The following is a 23,628-nucleotide window of genomic DNA, read 5'->3' on the forward strand; positions in this document are numbered from 1 at the left end:
GTGCAAGTGCAAGAGAGAGCGAGGGAGAGAGATCTCAGATGAACTCTGTCCTCTTCGGTCATTACAAACTTCAAAGACTGTTGGCTTGTTAAAACGGAGATACGTCCTCCGAAGAGGAGAGGGAGACGGGGGCCAAAGCAATATGGCGCGCCTGTGCGTGCCACAGTGCCAGGAACTGAGATCAAGACAGAAGGACATGCAGTACAGTAGAGAAAGGAGAGACAGGAGGTCCGCCTCAGCTGCGCTTGTCTAAACCAGTTCACTGGTTATATTTACTGGAAGGGACTTTCAATACCAGTTTAGTGGTTGTTTACTGGAAAACTGTGTGGATGGGGGTGGCGGTGGGGGGCTGTCTGAGGAAGAGAGACCTTTAAAGGCATTTGCCTCAAATCGCAATGACCAAGTGAATTCATCACATTGTATTTGTTCAATACCTGCTGAATGCATTCCTCTTTATTAGCACATTGGTCTTCCTAGGAAGACGGTTAAAACAACCTTGGTACTCGCTTCTCCTACTTCACATATTGCGCACGCACGCACATACGCACACACCACACACACACTAGAAAGAAACAGAAAACCCATTTTGTTTATTTATTCAATTTTAATACTACAAATATTTTCTATATATTTATTTATACAGCTTTGTAAATATGCTTGTAGCAAAAAAGAAAAAGAAAATAAGAAAAAGCAATAAACAATAAAACCTCCAAACCGTTTGTTAGGTGATACAGAAAAGCAAAGAGAAAAACTAAAAGCACATGGTGTTTGTCTTAGTGGAAGGATTTATCCCCAGTTCAAACAAAGCCAGTGATCTAATCAACATGCCTTTCATCTAGCAGATAGACGTTCATCTCATTTCATCTCCGTCTTAGAAAATGAGCAATCATAATGGACAGAATAAAATGATAAAGATGGAAGAAATAGAGAAAAATTAAGTACAAAAATGGGGAGAACTTTTCAGTCAGCACCATGACCTGTATTGGCTGTGAATGTTGGAGGTAAACTGGAGAAATTGTAAACAAGCCTGTCTAGACAAACACACACACACACACACACAGTCCAGTCAGCAGGTGGTGGTCATTCACGTCACTTACAGTACACGACCCCTACCCCTACCCCCCCCGTCAGTGCCAGTATCTTATTCATTTTCCGGTTCTCATTGAGAGGCTGTGTTGTGCAAGTGGAAGGGAATACACTCATAGATTATCTCCACGTTCAATCCCTTTCCATTCTCTCGTCTCTCCAATTCCCTTTATCTTTACAGGCTGTTAGTTTATGGCTATGGCGACAAACCACTCTTTCTCCATGTGGCTATTTTCTCCCACTTAACCTTCATTCTGTGTGTCTGTCTGGTCTGTCTGTCTGTCCTGGGGTGCTGTACTGTTTGTGGCAGGCAGGCTAGAGAGAGCGGAATACACTCATCGCTTCCTCTAAGCTCTAATCACTCTCATCTGTTGATCTGCGCTCTGTTGTCTGATACTAGACCCTAACACTCGCCCCCTGGGACCTGTTAAACGGAGAAAACTACGCCTGTATGTGTGTGCAAGCAAGCACGCACCTACGCACACACACACACACACACACACACACACACACAAATACTTCTGAATAAATGTCTGTGTACAGGTTTAAGGATGAATGAATGCATGTGTGAGTATGTGTTTATGTACGTGCTTGGTTTCGCGGAATCTAGCAGGACAGTGGGGGCAATTAATGTAACTTGGGGCGTTATTTGCGGGGGAGGCTTTGCGGTTGGTGTTGATTATAAAATGTGTGTCTAGGCTTCGCGGAATCTGGCACAAATCATGTGGACGGTAAAGTTTGGCTATTATTAGGCCAAACTGGTCATGTTTTGGTAGTTGGTATGGAAACAAATAAATAGCAACCAACTTTTTAGCTGTTTTCACCTTAAATTGTTTTTAACAAAGCCTCAACACTGACACCCAGCTGTCAATCATTTGCACTTTGATAACGGAGATGTATGTATCTATGTGAGATACAATGATATAGATTGTAACTGATAATGGGCTAAAATGCTTTATTTTATTATTATTGCTTCATGTAATATAAAAAAAACATCTGCCTTTTAGACCAATCCCCACGCACAATGGTTCTCCATGCCTCAAAGTGGAAGTAGTTTAGTTAGTATGTAGTTTTTCAACTACCGTACATTACTGCAATTTCATTTTTTGCTATACTTGAACAAAAGTGTTACATGTTCACAACATTGTCATTTAGAGAGGAAGGCTTTAGCTTTCTTCCCGGAAAAACCCGTCGCAGTGATGCTTTTTGTCCAACGGTGACAATGGCATTGTCACCGACCGCGTGCATGTCCTACTGTATGTAAGAACACAAAAGGAGGGGTTAGAAGGTGGCTTGGGAAATCCCTTAAAGACAAGTGTGTCAGCTAGACGGGGGTGAGCCAGACACGTTTGATCATTGTGTCTAGGACTAGTGTGTGTGTATGTACACACACACACACACACACACACACACACACACACACACACACACACACACACACACACACACACACACACACACACACACACACACACACACACACACACACACACACACACACACACACACACACACACACACACACACACACACACACACACACACACACACACACACACACACACACACACACACACACGTTGCCCCACGCCGAGCCTGGTTCCTGACTCAACATCATAAACATGCCATCCCATCAAGTTTGGCGGCGGCAGCCGTGGTGAGGAAGCCTGACGTGATGTGATGTGTGTATGACTGTGACATCACACACACACACAATTACAGGGCTGTCTCTGTGACATGAGACGGGTGTATGAGAGAGAAGACAGACAGGATTCCATTGGAAATCTTCACACCTTCCTTCTCCCCCCCGACCCCCCCCAGGGTGCTATAAATGATGGCTGTAATTAGTACGTATACAGTCACAAAAGCATCCACTCAGATGCCAAAAACACACAGATACAGTCATACATATACACACACACACACACACACACACACACACACACACACACACACACACACACACACACACACACACACACACACACACACACACACACACACACACACACACACACACACACACACACACACACACACACACACACACACACACACACACACACACACACACACACCCTACTGCGCCACTTCATTCATAACCTTGATGAAAAAAACAAAAAACACACACACACACACACACACACACACACACACACACACACACAGGGCAGCCCAAGGCTTGTCAGACAGGGTAGTTTAGTGGTCTCATTAGCAGCGGGTGGAATGCCAACAGATAATTAGCCAGTGGAGATGAGAGGGAGAGAGAGTGCACTGGCAGTAAACGACACGAGAACAAGAGAAAATGAAAAAAATGAAGGACGGGGGAACTGAAAGGGGGGGACGGATGCCTTGTGAGATTGTTGAATGCAGTGAAGATAAAATGTATTTATACTATAAATAACCAAATGTTTGAGATGCGACAGAAAAGAACATTTAGGACATATTTTTCATATTTTATCTGATTTGTGAGAAAGTGTGACACGACCCCTATGCCCTACCTCCTGGCTGAACTTGCGTAAACCAACTGTGCGTGTGTCCACTCGCAATCCAAAATCGATAAATTGGTCGGTTTGGTTTTAGTCAAGACTTTGTTAGTTAATTATTACGGTAATATGTGTGAGAATTTTACAGATGCTATCGAATGAACTGATCAAGTGTGTGTTAACAACTTTCAACCTGGCATCCCTATTTTGGGCCGGTCATAATCTGTGAATACTTTCAGAAAATGTCCAAAAGAGCCAATCCACAAGCATGTGAGCTTGTAGATCGGCTATTTAGGCCATGCAACACACCATTAAAATAGAGCATAGGCGTATAATGAAGATACGTTCTTGAAGATGATGGATTTGCCCAAGCAGAGGGTACAAACAAACAAGTCCGACTGGTGCACAAATGTGGAAAGTAAGGCAACTTCGAGAAGAAAACCAAGCACAGCCCCTCACGCCACCTTCCGACAGGCATGACTGTCTCTTCATCTGCGGGGGTTGGGGGTAAAGAAAGAGGAGGGGAGGAGAGCATGGATATGGCAGGATGGACCGAAAGAGGTGAACTGACCAATCACCCTTCCCTGCTTTACATCTTTTTGATAGGTGCCCAAAACTGCCCATTTTACTATAAGGCTTTCACCGTTTTTTGGTTTGTATCACGCTCCGCTGTCCCAAAGGGAAAGAGGACAGAGAAAGGAGATCCTGGGAAAGTTAGAGAGGGAGATGACAGGCAGAGGCCGTGTGTACAGGTCAATCGCTGCCGGATGGGGCTCCGCACGAGGAGCTGCACGGTAGGACATCATCCCGTTTTGATGACAACATCACACCTCAACACCCCACCCCACCCCTCCCACCACCTTCCTTCCTGTTATCTTTTAAAGTTAGTTAGTCTGCATCCCGCCTTGGTCGGTGGCCAGGCCGAGCTGACGGATCAGCGGCCTCAGTCGGTCGGCGCAGGGATGACGCAGATGTGGAGGAAGTTGTCGGGGTGGCTGAGGTGTTCACTGAGCCACTGAATGGGAGTCTCCAGCAGGGGTTCTATCCCGTGGATCACCACCTGGTACCGCTTGGCTTCATCTGGGGGACCGGGATGGAAAAGAAGAAGAATGAGAAGAATGAGAGGAGAGATAAAAGCAAAATGGGTAATATGGAGGAAAGGAGGGATAGAGAGGTGGAGAGAAAGAGAGAGACAGAGATAATGAGGTGGACAGAGTGACAGAGGCAGAGAGGACAGTTGAGTTAGGGAGAGAATATAGTAGCAAAAATGATTTGGTAATTTTGTTTGACGCTGTAGTATGATCAAGTAGGGCATTCATTTACAAAAAAATACTAAGTTCAAATATGGAGATAAGAGGTTTCTGACCGACAGCAACGACATGAAAACAAATCCGGAACCTGTAAAATATGCTATCTAGTAGTCTAATGGAGCCATACGTGATGGAGGTCTGCAGGAATAGAGTGTGTGTGCGTGACTGTGTGTGACTGTGTGTGTGTGTGTGTGTGTGCCCGTGACCGTAAAGCAGCACCATGTCAGCTCAAATCTGGGTAAGCCAAAGTGACTTTTGACAGTTTTTTCCTGACAGGAGACTTCGTTTAGATTTTTTGTAACTTTCAGTTGTGCGGTAGTTTTACAATGAGCAAACTTGTGTGCGTGTGTGTGTGTGGGTCGGACTACGCTGCCCCCTAGTGAGTGACCCCACCCTCTACTTAAATACTGTGACTGCGAACATGACACATGAACACCCAGATGTTACTAGATATTTGCAGACGTTACTAAATATGTGCATCTTCCATTTAATTTATTATTTTATTGTAACATTGTGTTTCCAATTACAAGTTCATTTTCATTTCCTGCGATTTAAATTGTATTTAGTATATAAACTAACAATAATAGTACAACGTACATACTACAGTATTGTAGAACTGTCTCTTTAGATAATGCATTTTTTATTTGCTTTAATTGTTAATCAATTACATTTTAATAATAAAAATATGTGAGAAATATGAGAATATTGCCTTTATGCTGATCACATTAGATTCTCTCTCCACTCACACAATGCATTTGGCAATGATAAAAACACTCAAATGGATTAATTTGATAAGGTCATGCAATTAATGTCTAGGTTTTGTATTTGTGTAACTTTATGGGTTGTTTCATAACACTTAGACACTTAGAGCACATGGCATAATTCACCCATAAACAGGCACACAACCACACACATGAACACAGACACTTTTGCTGTACATCCTCATTCAGCTCCTAGGTACATGAGATTTAGTACACGTAATATCAGAAGGATGGTTCAGGCAGACGGTTAACTGATGCTTTTGGACGGTTTAAAAGCCAACTCCCAACTCACCCTCCCTCCAACAAACAGCAATATTGCTGCCAATAATGAGGGCAGAAATTGGCCCATTATATAGAATTTCTATTCCACTGAGATACACTGTAGGAGACAGGGGAGCAGGGTGTTTATAGTTCTGCATTTTTCATTATTATTATATAATTTAACCTTATTTATTTATTTAATTAGTGTCTAAAGCGGGGTTGCTAGTTTAATTTGACATTGTTTTTAAAGGTTTAGTTTGTATGTATTAGTTTAAGTTTTAGTTTAAGTTTTTTTTTAAATGAAATATGGGGTAGTCAGGGGTGATAGCAGATGTACAAATGTGATGTGTTGGTACTTGTTAGCTTGTAGATCACTATTTTAGCTAGAAACATATTGGATACGGAAAGACTAAAACTAAGGACAACCACTAAGAAATAACCCTACCTCCTTATTGTGACTCAACATGAGCAATTTCGGCATCACAAAACCATGAATTTATATTGCATGTCACCTTTTTATCACACACACACACACACACACACACACACACACACACACACACACACACACACACACACACACACACACACACACACACACACACACACACACACACACACACACACACACACACACACACACACACACACACACACACACACACACACACACACACACACACACACACACACACACACACACACACACACACACACACACCATGTTTGGGCACCTAGTTGTCACGCTGTTGCAGAATGAACTCGGGATGGATCAGACACCACACTGATGGCAGATAAGAACCTGCTGGTATTTCTCAGCCTTAAGGAGCCAACTAATTCTGATATGTTAGGGGGTTGGCATCATCACAAAGGATGCCAATAAACAAGCTGGTGAGAAACACTAGCTCCAGAGTTGGGAGTGAAAGTGAAAAACTCTGGAGGTGGGGACGATGAGGAGGAAGCTGGATGCTATCCTGGAGAACCCCACCCATCCCCTCTTTCTTACATATACCTATCACTCTTACTGCTGTTGCTACAATGACAACAATCAAAGTATATGTATGTAAAGTTTGTAAACCGCAACATATCGTATTGTTTTACGTAGCTGCTGGTATCGTTTTATTAAAAACGTATGCAGTCACACAATACTGTGACACATTAATGTGATCGATCCACCAAATGGCATTATGTGTTGCATAAAGAGAAAGAACGTCAAGGAGGAATACATTCATAGAATGGCGGTGTTTTCCCAGTTAGACTCATAATAAACTGTGATTCATTACTTGGTTACAACACTGACCATTAACAATCACAGGGACAAGTGCATTTGAGGCCACCCATGACATATCAACTTACACAACACTTCCAAATTGGTAATGACACACTACAGCAGCTAGAGAATATCACAGTGTGTTTGTCTAAATAAAATTGGACTAATTCGGCCACACACACATAACACACACGCTTGTGGTTGAGTGTTGCGCGACTGCTGGCCAAGACAAGATGTTTTGTTACTCGAGCGAAGCCAACCCCTATTTAAGAGGACCGCAAGGCCGCACTTCCCTCAGAGCCTGCACCCAAATATGCACCAAGGCCAGCCAAGAGCCTGGCTACACAACAGTGTTAGCCACATGCTGGTTTGGCCATGGATACTGACTGGCAGGCAGACAGACAGTGACTGCCTGCCTGGCTGGCTTCTGTCAATAAACAACTGACATTTTCAGTCTAAAGTCAGACACAACCATTCCCAAATCTCAGGTTTTTAAAACAGCTTGTGTGTCCACAGACGTCCTGGGAATTACCCGTATGTGGTGCCCAAGACGTCTGTGGACGTCTTTGCAATAAATAAATAAATATGTCAAAAAAATGAAAGTAAAACATGGGCACCCTGTTTTTTTTTTTTGTGTTGTGTGGGCACACAATGTGTTAAGACATTGCTGATTCCTAACACACCTTTTGCCATGGGCTAATACTTACACACAGAGTGTCTCTCGTGATCGTGAAGCAATACACTGCTGCTCAAAGTTGTGTAGTCATGGAGGGAGGAGACAATAATCAATGTGTAGATTTTCCTCTGAAAGGACGCATCTCCAACATTACCATAAAGTTCTCCAGGTCATCTTACAATAAATGTGCGGTTCATACAAATGCATCACATGTGTGAAAAGTACCCTTGGCTATATTTCTCAGGTTTCCCTGTGCCAAACAATGCACCTGGTTTAAAAAAACAAGCAAACCGCCACAGCTCCCAGAGACGTCAAGGCTGACCACTAATTAGAGTAATATGTTGTTGCCATTCTGTTTGTATTGTTTTCCACTTGCGTGGAGGTATCAACACTCAACAGTCTTAAAATCGTTACAGATTGACTCCCATGACTAGTTGGGCATTGGGCAATCCCCCGTTTTTTATTCGAGCCACCCACGCCTACTTGATCAAGTTGATTTGGATTGAAGCTTTGAGTCTCAGAGGGGTCATACAAATGCTTGGCACAGACATAACAGAAGGGTGTTATGCTTAAGACATTACTTGAACAAAGAGAAATGCTGCAGAACTTTTTTTTATTTACTTCAAAAGCCAATATGGTACCCTTTTAAGAAAAGGGGGTTGTCTGAATTCTTGTCCTGAACAATGCTGCCAGCATGCTCCTACCCCACCCTGCATCCCCCAGCAAAGCACACGCCCCTGGTCCCACTAATCCAAACATGCAGCCATGATCCCCCAGCTATCACCCACACTCATCTGCCGACTGAGGAAGAGCTGGAAACCAAACAAACGAAGGAAGACAAAAGGAACACTTTCACCTTGATGCGTCAGACTGGCACCCGGCTCGGAGAGGATGGAGAGAAAATGAAAAGACAACAAGGCCAGGGATGGGAGAGAGGGAGGATGTTGAAGACAACAAGGCCAGGGATGGGAGAGAGGGAGGAACAAGGCCAGGGATGGGAGAGAGGGAGGATGTTGAAAAGAAAGACAACAAGGCCAGGGATGGGAGAGAGGGAGGATGTTGAAAAGAAGACAACAAGGCCAGGGATGGGAGAGAGGGAGTATGTTGAAAAGAGAGAGGGAGGATGTTGAAAAGAAGACAACAAGGCCAGGGATGGGAGAGAGGGAGGATGTTGAAAAGAGAGAGGGAGGATGTTGAAAAGAAGACAACAAGGCCAGGGATGGGAGAGAGGGAGGACGTTGAAAAGAAGACAACAAGGCCAGGGATGGGAGAGAGGGAGGATGTTGAAAAGAAGACAACAAGGCCAGGGATGGGAGAGAGGGAGGATGTTGAAAAGAAGACAACAAGGCCAGGGATGGGAGAGAGGGAGGATGTTGAAAAGAAAGACAACAAGGCCAGGGATGGGAGAGAGGGAGGATGTTGAAAAGAAAGACAACAAGGCCAGGGATGGGAGAGAGGGAGGATGTTGAAAAGAAAGACAACAAGGCCATGGATGGGAGAGAGGGAGGATGTTGAAAAGAAAGACAACAAGGCCAGGGATGGGAGAGAGGGAGGATGTTGAAAAGAAAGACAACAAGGCCAGGGATGGGAGAGAGGGAGGATGTTGAAAAGAAAGACAACAAGGCCAGGGATGGGAGAGAGGGAGGATGTTGAAAAGAAAGACAACAAGGCCAGGGATGGGAGAGAGGGAGGATGTTGAAAAGAAGACAACAAGGCCAGGGATGGGAGAGAGGGAGGATGTTGAAAAGAAAGACAACAAGGCCAGGGATGGGAGAGAGGGAGGATGTTGAAAAGAAAGACAACAAGGCCATGGATGGGAGAGAGGGAGGATGTTGAAAAGAAAGACAACAAGGCCAGGGATGGGAGAGAGGGAGGATGTTGAAAAGAAGACAACAAGGCCAGGGATGGGAGAGAGGGAGGATGTTGAAAAGAAGACAACAAGGCCAGGGATGGGAGAGAGGGAGGATGTTGAAAAGAAGACAACAAGGCCAGGGATGGGAGAGAGGGAGGATGTTGAAAAGAAAAAGAACAAAGACAGGGTCAAATAAATAAGTAAGAAAACAAAAAAGAAGCCAGAGATCAGAGTGTGTATGAAGAGAGTGAAAAGGCTAAACAATGTATGGAGGGCATAAGTAAAGAGAGACAGCAGTAAAGAGAGACACAACTAAAGAGACACAGCAGTAAAGACAGACATTTGGGACAGATATTATAAAGAGAAAGAAGAGACTCACAGAAACAAAGAAGTGGAATCCTAGACAAAATTGTGAAAGAGACACAGAAAGTCTGTCAAGACCATCGTGCAGGCAGATACACAGAGAGAGACCAGCACACATGCAGATAGACAGACAGAGCAGCACGCAGACAGATGGAGTGAAACACAGACAGAGCAGCAGTCAGACAGACACAGAAGGAGGGTGCAGTTGGCTCCTGTGTGCAGGTGAGTCTCCTGCGGGCTCTGTGTCCTAACAGCCTATTGTCTCCTTATCTACTTCCTCTCTCCTCCTCCTCAGACGCTCCCTGTTTAGACTGCTGCTCCTCTCTCTTCCCCCTCACGTTCTATCTGCCAGCCCACTCTCTCCCTCCCTCAATCTACTCCAGTATGCGCTCCAATCACAGGAATTCATCTTCTCTACCAGCAGCTATCGTGGTGTTGTATACCGATACGCTGTGTGCAGAGCACTTAATGCTACAACGTTGTACAGCTTACATCGTGTGTGCAGTTTGTCACCATGCAACGCCTCTGCAACGACACACATTCCAGCACATGAATGAACTGATAGTAATTCAGTTTGTTTCCATGAGTGCCATAACTCCCTGTACCTTGTTAAGGCTGCTGCCATTATCACCCATCTCTCTCGTTCTCGATCCCTCCCTCTCACTATCTACTTGTCTATGGCCCCCCCACCCTCATCTCTTTTCACTTGTTTGAATTATTTTCCCTCTTGTGATGTGGCATTTTGTTGTATCTGGATCTCTGAGAAGCCTCTCCAGGCTGTGTAAATAAAATAAACACAGAGGACAGCTCTCTTTCTTCTCTCTGCTTCCGGAGGATCTAGCATGCTATTGATAAGGGTACCTAAAACAACACTTTCTCCACTAGAGTTGGAGACACACACACACACACACACACACACACACACACACACACACACACACACACACACACACACACACACACACACACACACACACACACACACACACACACACACACACACACACACACACACACACACACACACACACACACACACACACACACACACACACACACACACACACACACACACACACACACACACACACACACACACACACACACACACACAAACTGTACTGAGATGTTGAGTATCATTAGTAACATTTTACAGCAAACATGTTGCGTTTACTATTAGGAGCTTTATTTAGAGCCTTGCAGGTATCATCTATAGCGAACTGCTTTAGTCTCTGCTGTTATAGGTAGCTAGCTGGACAATGTGGCATTTTAGTACCCTTAAATCTCCTTAAGCCATGCAGATCCTGTGAAATAATCAATCTTGTATAAAGGGTAATTTAATTGAGGGTTGCAGACGTTTAAAATGTGTGTGCCTGTCCCAGTCACAGGATGTATGCATAAAAGAGGTGTTAAAAGGCAGTATAAAAGGTAATTATGCAGATGAACTGCAGATGACTGAATGTGTGGCCATGTGCACACAAGTATGCATGGAGAGGGAGACAGACAGACAGACACAGTTGAGTTAGTTCAAGTATAATTACTACATGTAGGTTGTGAGTGGTATTACCAGTTTAATTATCACTTACGTATGTACTGTATGTACAGCTGTACGTGTACGTGTACCTACCATCGTTTGCTATAGCAGCAGGATACACCTCTTTCAGTAGGTCCCCTAGAGTGTGTGAGTGGCCCTCAGGAGAGACAGGCCGAAACAGCTTCTGGATAAACGGCCTGTCACTCATGGTCTGGAATAAAATTGGAGAGGAAACAGAACACGGAAAATGTATTAAACAGTAATATCAATTCTACACATCACTGCAATTCTTATACACCCAGAGAAAAGGACAACAAACTGAAGGGAAAAAAGGCGACACAATGTGAACAAGAATTAAGATATAATCACAATGCAACCAGGTATGTGCTTCTATAATGCCTGGCTAGCAACAGGCTATCTGTATCAATGAGGCAATCCCCTCACCCCCCCCATTATCCTACTAGCTATAATAATTAATGCACAAAATCTGTGTCAGTCCTTCTGTGTGTACATCTGTAGTTCACATATCTCGAGAACTGTCCAAACGGCCGGCTTCAAACTCAGCGTGCACGTCTGCTGTTGCCCTGTTGTCCAGAATCACTGATCCAACCGATAAGCTCATATACAGTATATGGAGCTCGGGTTGTCCAGAACCACCTGCTGTATCCAAACATGCATACCTAACCTATACTGTATATACAGTATGGGACCGACTGACTCAACGTGAATGAAGGCGAGGAAGTAATGTGTGGGAGGTTGACAGATCAGCGGATCTCCAAGAATATTGATGAAATCACAAATCTCCATATATGGAGTGCCCTGAAATCATCAATATAACGTAGTACTGACTTCATAGACTGGCCTGGACTCCACATTTGCACATGCCTGACTGTATAGGCACAAAAGGGACACAGAGAGACAGATATAGAAATCTCCATGGGCAGGCAGACAGACAACGGGTACTCCGACAATGGGTACAACGGGTATGCGTAACCGGGTGGGCATGCATTTACAACTTGCACCGTTCCTGACTTGCATCGTCCCCGAGTAGGCCAGTGCCCCAGTCTAGTAAATGCAAAATACCGGACAAAACACGTCTCATATGGATTTGATACAAGATGATACAGGACACAATTTACGCACGTCACATGCTTGTACAAAACAGCTGACCGAGGTAACTAGCCAGCATTTCCTTCACTGCGGCACCACAACAGGCCCCCAGTGTAGATGAATAAACCACTGTGGGAGGAGCAGGCAGCATGGTTACCATGGAGCTCAGCAGTCCTCTCCTCACCACAACAGTCTTCAGCACTACAGTTTATTACAGAATTCCAACCACTCCTCCCATGGTTGAATCTACTGTACAAATCACCCAGAGATGTCAAAAGTCTCACTCAGTTAATCCCCCCCCCCCCCCCCCCAATAAATGGTGTCAATACAAATTCCCCCATAGAAAATGACAGAACGCAGATGGGATCGCCACTGCCTGAAGGCATACTCAGTAATGTATTTTGTACAAAGTGTTTTTTTACTTATTTCTGAATTACCTCTAGCCTTGTTAGGTAAGTGAACCAAAGGAAAAGGTCACTTTAACAAGTTGATGTTAACAGAATGCCACACACATTTTCTTCAATGATGGCATTAAAATAATAATAATAAAAACTCTTTAGATACATTGGAACACGGCACCACTCCAAATGAACGTTATGAATGACCGGCATGTGTATATGTGTCAAAAACATGTTACTGGAAATGAGCCTGACCGCCGGGAATGTGTGATTTAGCAAGCGCCAACATTCCGTCACATGTTGCAAACAGAACTGGTGTGGTTCACTGTTCAAATCAATATGGAAATCTGGATATCATTAGTACAGTAATACAGAGAGCAGCAGGCCCACTCAATGGCTGATGCGCAATTCATATTCCATCGTATGATGTGTTCCAAAAAATAGCAGATCTACAAGCTCACAACACGACACTTGTAGAACTACTGTCTTTGTGTTGGATGACTTATGCTGCATTCACATGGAATCAGGCAAGCGGTAGACGGCAAACGGCAAAACCTGCTGGATGGCACGGAACGGTAAAAAGATTAAATATTTTAACATTGATGCCGTTACCATCGCCTGTTCTGGCTGCCGTGCGGTCCTGTTCCGTTTACCATCCTGCTTTCGTCCACTAAAAGGACATGCCGTCTGCCGTCTACTGCTTGCCTGATTCCATGTGAATGCAGCATAAGCATACTGTCAATTCATTCAGCCTTGAAAACCCCTCCCCACAACAGGATCTCATTAGAAAACTTACATTGGATGCATAATGCCCTTAACTTAAAATAATAATATAGCACTTGCTTACTTACTGTAGCGTTTTACACATATTGATAAGTATAGTGTATATTGCACATATGATTGCCAAACGCATGTTTTGCACATATTAAGGTAAGTATCGGACGTGACGATTGCATGCTTGCACACCTTGCAGCCAGTCTGTTTACATTGTGTAGCTACTAGCCTGGTTATGTTAGCTAGCTTAACAGGCTATGCTTATTTTAATGTACTTATGTATTATACACAATACATTTTGCATTATTTTGATAATAAAAAGATCATTATTAACAAAATATGACTTGGAGTTAAAACTCTATTCTTCAGTTTTTGTTTTATTGTATGCCTTGTTTGTCTTTTGTGTCTCTTGCATATTCAAAAATTCAAAAAATAAAGATTAAAAAAAATAAAAAATAACTCTATTCTCCAGTCAGTCAAATAGTGATGGTTTCCTATCTTGGCCATCAAGTATTTTTAATTAAGAATTTTTGCAAGGATAGTGTTTTTCTGTTCTATTTAATAGTCCTCCTGAGAATAGTTTTATACATATATATATATTTTTGCATTTGTGCATTTGAGGTGGAGCAATTTCTTTTTTTAATTTTTTTTATGGAGGTAGGCTGACAGGAAATGGGGAGAGAGATGGGGGGGTGACATGCAGTAAAGGCCGTCGGGATCGGGAGTCGAACCCGCGGCACACTGCCAGACTGGATTACCAGCCAAGGTGCCTGGTCCGCTGAGCCACGGTCCAGGTCGAGGAGGAATTTAGTTAACTTCCACTTCCAAGTAATAAATGTGGGCTATTAACTATATGGTACCTTATGTCTATACGAGCAACTTTGTCTAATTGTCACGTGTTCCCTGTAACTCAGTGGGTAGAGCATTGCACCTACACTGCCATGGGCAGCAGTTCCATTCCAACAACTTACCAACTGAGCTTTCACAGGGAATGAAACCCAGAACATCAGCACACGGTTGGGGAAGATACCAGGTCCGGTCAGATACCCAACCCTTGCAGCCTCCGAGGTGTCAAACAGAGAGTCTGACACACAATAGGGGCTAATCATGGTGCTCTGAGAAGGAAACTGGTGAGGACTAGGGGTCGGGTAACCAATCTGTAACTACACACCGCGGAGCTGCGCACGAGCCAGGTGAAGGTGGCTGAAGAGGCGTGAGGCTGCAGCTTGGGTTACACAGAAAGAGTGAGTCACTGGCAGGAAGCAGGGCCTTTCGTGCGGGATCATCCCCAAAAGCCAGAGCGGCGAGAGTGTGCTAAGTGACAGCTACTTCGTTGCATTTTTTAACAGTTGAACATGAATTATTGAGCACGGCGCCATACAAAGAAGAGGGGGCCCATTGATCCCTGGGGACAGAAGCGTGATACTCGTTGGACAGAGACACTTTCTTTTCAGCTGGCGTGACACCTTAGCTGGCAGTGTGGCACATGGCGACACCAAGGGAGGGAGGTGTCTTTAGGAGTCAGGTGAAAAGAGATGGCTTGCTTTTGCGGACCGAAAAGAGTAGCAGCGGAACTCAACCCATGGCCTAATTGCCGGTGTGGATTCAATCTGCCTAATTGACAGTAAAACAATGGGTGGTAGTACACAAATGTCAGTCAATATAAGTTTCCACAGAGTGCAGAGGTGGGAGAGAAAGCATGGCCTCTTTTTTCCATTGAACCCTGAGACCTTCCATTGGTAAATTAAAACTGCAGTGTCACTTTGAATGTCCTATTTATTTATTCATCGTTTGGTTTGTGGCATTTCATTAATCAAATGTGGGGGTCATGATTTGACATCAATTGTTATTTCTTGATGCCGAGTAGATCTGTCTGGTTCTGTAATGTGAGGGGTCGGGATTTACTACAGTAATTACTGTACTAATTACTTCGTCATGATCACAGCAAGTCAATAGCCTACCTTGCTTATGAGTTCAGATAAAACTGCCATCTTTAATCTGCTCTTTCATACAGTCGTACAATGATGTTATTCCAACTGGACATGAAAGACAAATTGAAAATAGAAAGTAGGTTCCTAGCAAAGCAATCAAAGCAACCACATATGTGCACTTTTGAAAGGGAGAATTTTTTCACTTTCTCTTTTTGAACAATCAAGAGTGTATTGTGTAGCTTCATTAGTCTGTTTATGTAGTGAGTTCCAAAGCCCTAGTGAGCTTCAAAGACCATTACAACAACAATCAAGATACATCTTTATCTTGACAATCACATATGATTTATATGGGCAAACTCATGCCGTGAAAATATGACCATCATAACATTTAATTTGGTTTATCTCTGACACTAAAACCGCAAACCATTAATGAAAAAAGACAGAGTTCTTCCCTGATACTACAGACCAATCACCTGTTGCCCTTGGCATTATTGCACACAACTCAGTCAGCTCCACTACAAGATGACATCTAAGATGAAATAAACCCATTCTTCAATGCCTCCCAAAGCACTGTAACAAAAAAGCTATTATTTATGACTGCCTGGTATTGCATTAGAAGTTTGTGAGCAAGCACTTAGTCATGGAGGGGAAAAAGCCATACCTGTAGAGCAACAATGTAAGTGGTCTTTAAAACAAGCATTGTAATTTTCACTTTCCGCACAGACGGTCGGCCCCCTCTGGCACTTTGAATCACAGAGTGGCGTCACTTCTAGAGCAGGAAAAGGCTCTGGCTGCCAAACAAGTCCAGTCTGCAATCACACTAGCGGGCGCGGCAGTACGACGCGCAACAGCACGCAAACACGCACACACTTGAAAACATGCCTAAAACCGAAACTTAATCAAATATACATGTGCTAGTGTACATACCGGTACATACGCGATCTCTCTTACTTTCTCGCACACGCACGCACACATACACTCACTTCAATGCTGTTGTGCCCATGAGGTCTCCTCCTCTCTATGGGGAGTGCAGGCCAGACGGAAGTGAGCCCTCTGTTATTTAGAGTCAGTGTTGTCATTAATTCTGTCTGCATCAAACACAGCACATGTTATTTACACTAAAGACCTCAATCTGGCCTCGGAGGGGATGGGGGTAGGGACTGTTCATTCCTGTCTTGGCCAGCCTGCTGTACAGTCAGCATGGGTGCCTTCTTCTCTAGTCCGACATGCTGTCTCCTCTGGTCATACATCACATATATCTTACAAAAAAGGAAGCTAAATCTCCACGTTATTTTTTCAATAATTAAGAGATGAATCCTTGTGTTCTAACTAGTTTTTAAAATACAGTATGTATTAAAACATTTAAATTACTAAAATTACCAAGTAAACTTAAAATGTATGCAAGAAAAGGAAAACTAAAATGTAGTTATGTGATTTTTGCCTTGGAGCAAACCAACAAACCCTGCAGCAACATCCAGTTATTGCCGTTTTATTACCACAAAAATACAAAGGTTGAACATTTAAATTAGCCATGTATTGAAGATTTACATGGGAAATAATCTATTTAAGGGCTTTATTCCCCCAGATGCAGCCTTGGTTTTGATTGATAACCATTCCATTGCTCTTGTTACACAAAAATAAACGTAGCCATGTGTTAGTTACCAAATATGTCACAGTAAATTTGACAAGCCAACAATACCTCAGGGAGGCAATTTACCACCTGTCAATGCTGGCAAATGCAATGGAAGCTAGACTCTAGTCTACAGAACCAATCACTCAATTATTTTACATTACAAATTTATTTTAAAAATACAGCTTGCTAGTCAAGCATAGAGGGTGGGTAGCATGTATTCCTATTCCTATATTTCTATAATAATTTGTCGAAAATAAAGTAATGTAATTCATATCAAAATACCAATAGTCTCAAAGGCATTGACTCATCTCCCTCAACGAGACCAACAGTAGACTTGGCAGTAATGAATTGCCCAAATTTATTTCCACATTTTTAACTACCTTGTCCTGACATGCCATATAAGATAATTCCTTTAGAGATGAAGAAATTATGTCTTTCTCGGTTTCCGGTTGAATGAAGACCAGGGCTTCATGGAATCAGTTTCAGGTACTGTACGAGTCTACATTCTCCTATAAGCAAGTCCCCCCCCCCCCCACCCACACACACACACACACACTGTCTGGCACACAGCAAGCTAATGTTTTCCAGGCAAACGCTGAAGCGCTTATTCATCATTTTGCTCCGAGGGAGTTTTACCTGAGTCAGTAGTAGGCTATAGACATGACGGGATCCCCCTCCTCCAAACCTCACCCCTGTTTGTGCCCCATGTCCTATGAGTTAACTGGAAGCACAACCACAGTCTCACTCTGGTTCAATGGCATTGCAAATAAACTCGAGAGAATCATAGTATCGTATGTGCTGGAAATTATGAATAATTGCTAGAAAGACTGGATTTGGGACAAAACAGTGTTCATAGTGTTTTTGGGGCGGGCAACGTGTCATAAGTAATGGTCCAAAGGGTTGGTTGTTTTGTCTATAGATGAAGCAATAGCCAACCACTAATGTAGTCAGGATGTAGACCTATATTAAATTAGTTATCAATCAATGGCACACACAAGTCACAACAAGTAGTTACAGAACAGGTAATTATAGTCAGGGCTAAGAATAAGAAGTTAGACTGAATTGAACGGATCCCTATGACAAGTCTATCTCAGTGAAAGGATACAGTTGCTCAGATTGGGTAGAAATACTCTGCAAACTTGCAATCTACAGGGTAGTAGGCCAACAGAGGTATCTTTTACACATTCCTCTAACCCCACCTAGTGGACAGACCAGACTGTGGCTCTGGCTGTTCTACAATGTCAAAATAATATTTATACTAAATCATTTATATACTAAAATGTAATATTTTGCATCACGATTGTTATCATTGCATATACAAATATAGCGGCTGCACTCTGTAATCCTGTTTTACCAGCCAGCAAGTTACTAGTACATATCTTTTACAAAGATTGGTTTCATAACTACTTATTTGATAGATACCAGTCTGTAAAGGCTGGTCATTCTCAATCTGCTTTCCTGCCCGTTTGTTCAGGGGTCCCACAGGGATCGGTTTTAGGGCCTGTACTTTTTACATTATATATTAATAATATTGTTTCCACTCTGAAGGATTGTCAATCCCATCTTTACACGGACGACACCAATTCAGTTGGACTGACGCCAATTCAGTTGAGGTTGCCGTTAAGAACCTGCAGCTTGCTTTTAATACTCTCCAGGATACAAAATGTATGCTGTTTTCTAGGGCTATGAATATTGACTTGGATAGTGTATTTATAACTTCCTCAGATGGATCCACGATTGAGAGGGTCTCTGAATATAAATATCTTGGCATCTGGCTTTACGATAAACTTTCTTTTAAATTTTATATTGTTGATCTAAGACAAAAACTAGGTTTTCTGTATAGCAATAAATTCTGTTTTCCAAATTCCAGTAAAAAAGCTATTATTGAGTCCACTTTCCTCTCGGTCCTGGACTACGGGGACATTATTTATAGGTCTGCTGCTCCTTCACTTTTAAAGCGGCTAGACACTGTCTACCACTCTGCCTTGTGGTGGACTACTGGTGATAGTTATGGTACCCACTACCCACCACTGTGCACTTTACGAGAACTCAGGTTTATCCTCTCTGACTGAGAGGCGAGATAAGCATTGGCACCAATTGTTATATAAAGCCATTGCTGGGATGCTCCCTGACTATATTTGTTCCATGATGGAACTGAACAATAGCACCTATCAGACCCGTTCTAGTGATTTCTTAAGGCTCAAGGTTCCTCAGGCCCAGACAGAGTTGGGCAAGACAGCTTTTTCTGTCAATGGCCCAACTTCGTGGAATGAACTCCAAAACTCTTTAAAACTGAGCTCCCTGCCGTCAGTTCAAAGGAATGCTCCAGAACATTTTTCACCGTGATTGCTCCTGCTTCAATTGATTTATTTTACTGATGGTTGTTCTGTATAAAGTTCCTTTGTAATTTATCCTGATTTATAATGTTGTGTTTGATGTATTGTTTTTTTACTATATTTTGTGTATTGTAACCTCGGCTACGTTGAAAATGAGGGCTTGCCCTCAACTGTATTTCCGAGTATAAATAAAAGGTGATGATGATGATGATGATGATGATGAAAGTAAAAAGTGGCTACACACAAAAATATGAACCTTAGTTGGAGACATTTTTCAAATAAAGCAAATGACTAGCATCAACTTGTAAATCTGCCATGGCATATTCTGAGGGAACTACTGTAGGCGACCCGCAAGGGTGTGTTGTTGTGAAAGTCAACAGCGAGAATGAAACATGCAGTTTCATTCTCGCTGTTGACTTTCACAACAACTCATAACCTCAGCCAGGAACACAATGGTTCAACAGAGGCTTATGGATTAGTACAAAGCCTTCATTTGTATGCTGTTTAAGTATCCTCCACCACCCCCCCGGATCCTGAACCTACCACCCCTCCGTTCTCTGGTCACCCACTCACGATCTTCACTGAGATCACCACATCTGACCTATCCGCCATAACCTCCGGCATGAAGGCATCCACTTGCATCCTGGACCCCATGCCCTCCTCCCTAGTTATGGCCTGCCTCCCAGCTCTCTCCCCAACCATCACCAACATCATTAACACCTCCCTCTCCACTGGTTTCATCCCACCTGCCCTCAAACTGGCTGCTGTTACCCCCATTCTCAATAAACCCGGACTAGACCCTGACACCCCCAACAACTACCGCCCCATCTCCAATCTCCCTTTCATCTCCAAAATCCTAGAAAGAGCAGTCGCCTCCCAACTTAAATCACACCTGGACTCAAACAACCTCTATGAAACATTCCAATCTGGTTTCCGTTCAATGCACAGCACAGAAACAGCCCTCCTCAAAGTCACCAACAACATCTTACTGTCCGCTGACTCTTGTTCCCTCTCCATCCTCATCCTCCTTGACCTCTCTGCTGCTTTTGACACCATCAATCACTCCACCCTCATCTCACGCCTTCAGTCCTCCCTTGGAATAACACACACTGCCCTCTCCTGGATAAAATCATACCTTTCCGACCGCCACCAGTTCATCTGTCACGGGGCAACCCGTGCCCTATATACAAACACACATGAAACTGTTTCCTATAACATGCAAGGACTATTGTTTTAAACTTTATTGAAATGGTAATCACTGATTGGTTAGTTGCCTCTCCTGCACTGCTGGTGGCATTTCCCTTGATGAAGGGGCCAAGTGCAATGCAGGAGAGGGGTGTTTCTTCCTATGCTTTGAGTTGAGTAATTGTCTGAGTTTTCATTCTGATTTATACTTGTTTAATTGTAACACATTATTGAGAATGTTTAGGTTACTTGTTATTCAAAGTATTTATATTAGGGAAGTATTTGAGGAGAAATGTGCTAATTGAGTCTGTGCCCAGTGGTAGGATCCACTCCTATTTAAAGGAGGCGGCAGTGACAGGCTAGTTAGTTAGAAGTGGGCAATGACACAGGTAACATCCCTGAGGGAGAGCTACAGGGCCTTGTATAAGCAAGGTACAGCCTGAAGAGAGCTCTTAGCCAGTTGGGTTTTGTTCAGTAAGTGTGTGCTCAAGTGTTTATTTCATTCTTCAGTATTGTTATTATTGTTTTCATATGGTGGAATCTGTACTGGACTTTGGTGGAGGAGTTTTGGGGGAAAATAAAGACCCTTAAACTGCATTTCTGACTGTTCTTGGAGCCTTGGCCGTTCAGGCAACTTCACATGTGGTGGCAGCGGAAAAGTAAGAACAGTTCAGGATGCCTCCCAAGAAACACCACCACCAGCAGCAAGCCACAGCCTCAAAGGAAGAGGGTGCCACAGGGGGAGCCATCGATGGAGAGATGACTTCCAGCCCAAGGTGGACACAACCACTTTCCATGAGGCGGCGTTTGTCAACAGTGCCAAGTGGTTTGAGGCCTTCATGTGGTTCAAGAGGAGTCATGAGGAGAGGCGTGAGCAGCAGCTCAACGTGGTCAACCCCAGCTCAACAGAGTCTACTCCCAAATCAGCCAGCTCCAGTGGACACTGAGGCATCCAGGGCACAGCCAATGGCGCCTACAGAGCAGCAGAACCAGCCGGTGGCAACAACGGGACGGCGGCAGCACTGGTGCCAGGGTGAGGCATGGCGATTTGAGACAAATGGTTACTTTTGTTTGGGTTTACCAACTCTGTGGTCCTACGGAACTGAGCCAGAAGTGTGCAGCGGACCTTCTTTGGAGGACGCCACAGGGGGCGTCTTCTCAAGGGGGGGGAAATGTCACGGGGCAACCCGTGCCCTATATACAAACACACATGAAACTGTTTCCTATAACATGCAAGGACTATTGTTTTAAACTTTATTGAAATGGTAATCACTGATTGGTTAGTTGCCTCTCCTGCACTGCTGGTGGCATTTCCCTTGATGAAGGGGCCAAGTGCAATGCAGTAGAGGGGTGTTTCTTCCTATGCTTTGAGTTGAGTAATTGTCTGAGTTTTCATTCTGATTTATACTTGTTTAATTGTAACACATTATTGAGAATGTTTAGGTTACTTGTTATTCAAAGTATTTATATTAGGGAAGTATTTGAGGAGAAATGTGCTAATTGAGTCTGTGCCCAGTGGTAGGATCCACTCCTATTTAAAGGAGGCGGCAGTGACAGGCTAGTTAGTTAGAAGTGGGCAATGACACAGGTAACATCCCTGAGGGAGAGCTACAGGGCCTTGTATAAGCAAGGTACAGCCTGAAGAGAGCTCTTGTTCAGTAAGTGTGTGCTCAAGTGTTTATTTCATTCTTCAGTATTGTTATTATTGTTTTCATACGGTGGAATCTGTACTGGACTTTGGTGGAGGAGTTTTGGGGGAAAATAAAGACCCTTAAACTGCATTTCTGACTGTTCTTGGAGCCTTGGCCGTTCAGGCAACTTCACAATCTCCATCAACAATTGTCACTCCTCCACTGCCCCAGTCACCCACGGCGTCCCCCAGGGTTCTGTACTTGGTCCTCTCCTCTTCATCATCTACATTTTAAAACTCAACTGCAACAAATCAGAAATCCTTCTCATCGGCCCGAACTCTCTCACCAGCTCCACCCAGAACTTCACCCTCAACATCGATGGCTCCACTGTTACAACCTCCCCCCACATCCATAACCTTGGTGTCACATTTGACTCCACCCTCTAATTCCTCCCCCACATAAACCAGATAACCAAAACCGCCTTCTTCCACCTCAGGAACATCGCCCGCCTCCGGCCCTTCCTTACTTTCCCTGCTGCCAAAACCCTCATCCACGCATTCATCACATCCCGGATCGACTACTGCAACAGTATCCTCATTGGCACCACCTCCAAAGTCCTCAACAAACTACAACACGTGCAAAACTCATCTGCCCGCCTGCTCACCAGTACACGCTCCAGAGACCACATTACACCCGTCCTCCATGACCTACACTGGCTCCCCGTCAAACAAAGAATTCACTACAAAATCCTGCTCACCACCTACAAAGCTCTCAATAACCTGGCTCCCCCCTACCTCTCCGATCTTCTCGAACCTTATGCCCCCCTCCGCTCCCTCAGGTCCAGTGAAGACAACCTCCTGAAGGTCCACAAGGCCAAGTACCACAGCTGGGGGGACAAGGTCTTCTACGTTTCGGCCCCCAAACTCTGGAATGAACTCCCCAACCATCTCAGAGTTGCTCCCTCTCTCCTCTCATTCAAAACCTCACTCAAAACCCACCTCTTCAGGATAGCTTTCCCCAGCTGAGGTATG

General features: G+C 43.8%; 1 protein-coding gene across 2 annotated transcripts in view; it reads right to left on the reverse strand.

Annotated features, from left to right (window-relative positions):
* Positions 1-574: 574 nt before the first annotated feature.
* The window catches only part of atg5 (ATG5 autophagy related 5 homolog), a 31,131-nt gene continuing 8,077 nt past the window's right edge, over positions 575-23,628 (reverse strand). For both annotated transcript variants that reach the window (XM_079502527.1, XM_079502526.1), the window contains 2 exons: positions 11,693-11,810; positions 575-4,652 (listed from right to left, as the gene is read on the reverse strand). In XM_079502527.1, coding sequence (XP_079358653.1) covers positions 4,516-4,652; positions 11,693-11,810 — 255 coding nt within the window. In that variant the 3' untranslated portion in view covers positions 575-4,515. The remainder of the gene's footprint in view (positions 4,653-11,692; positions 11,811-23,628) is intronic.

The sequence above is a fragment of the Electrona antarctica genome (assembly GCF_951216825.1).
Source record: "Electrona antarctica genome assembly, chromosome: 6".
In the NCBI taxonomy this organism is placed as follows: domain Eukaryota; kingdom Metazoa; phylum Chordata; class Actinopteri; order Myctophiformes; family Myctophidae; genus Electrona; species Electrona antarctica.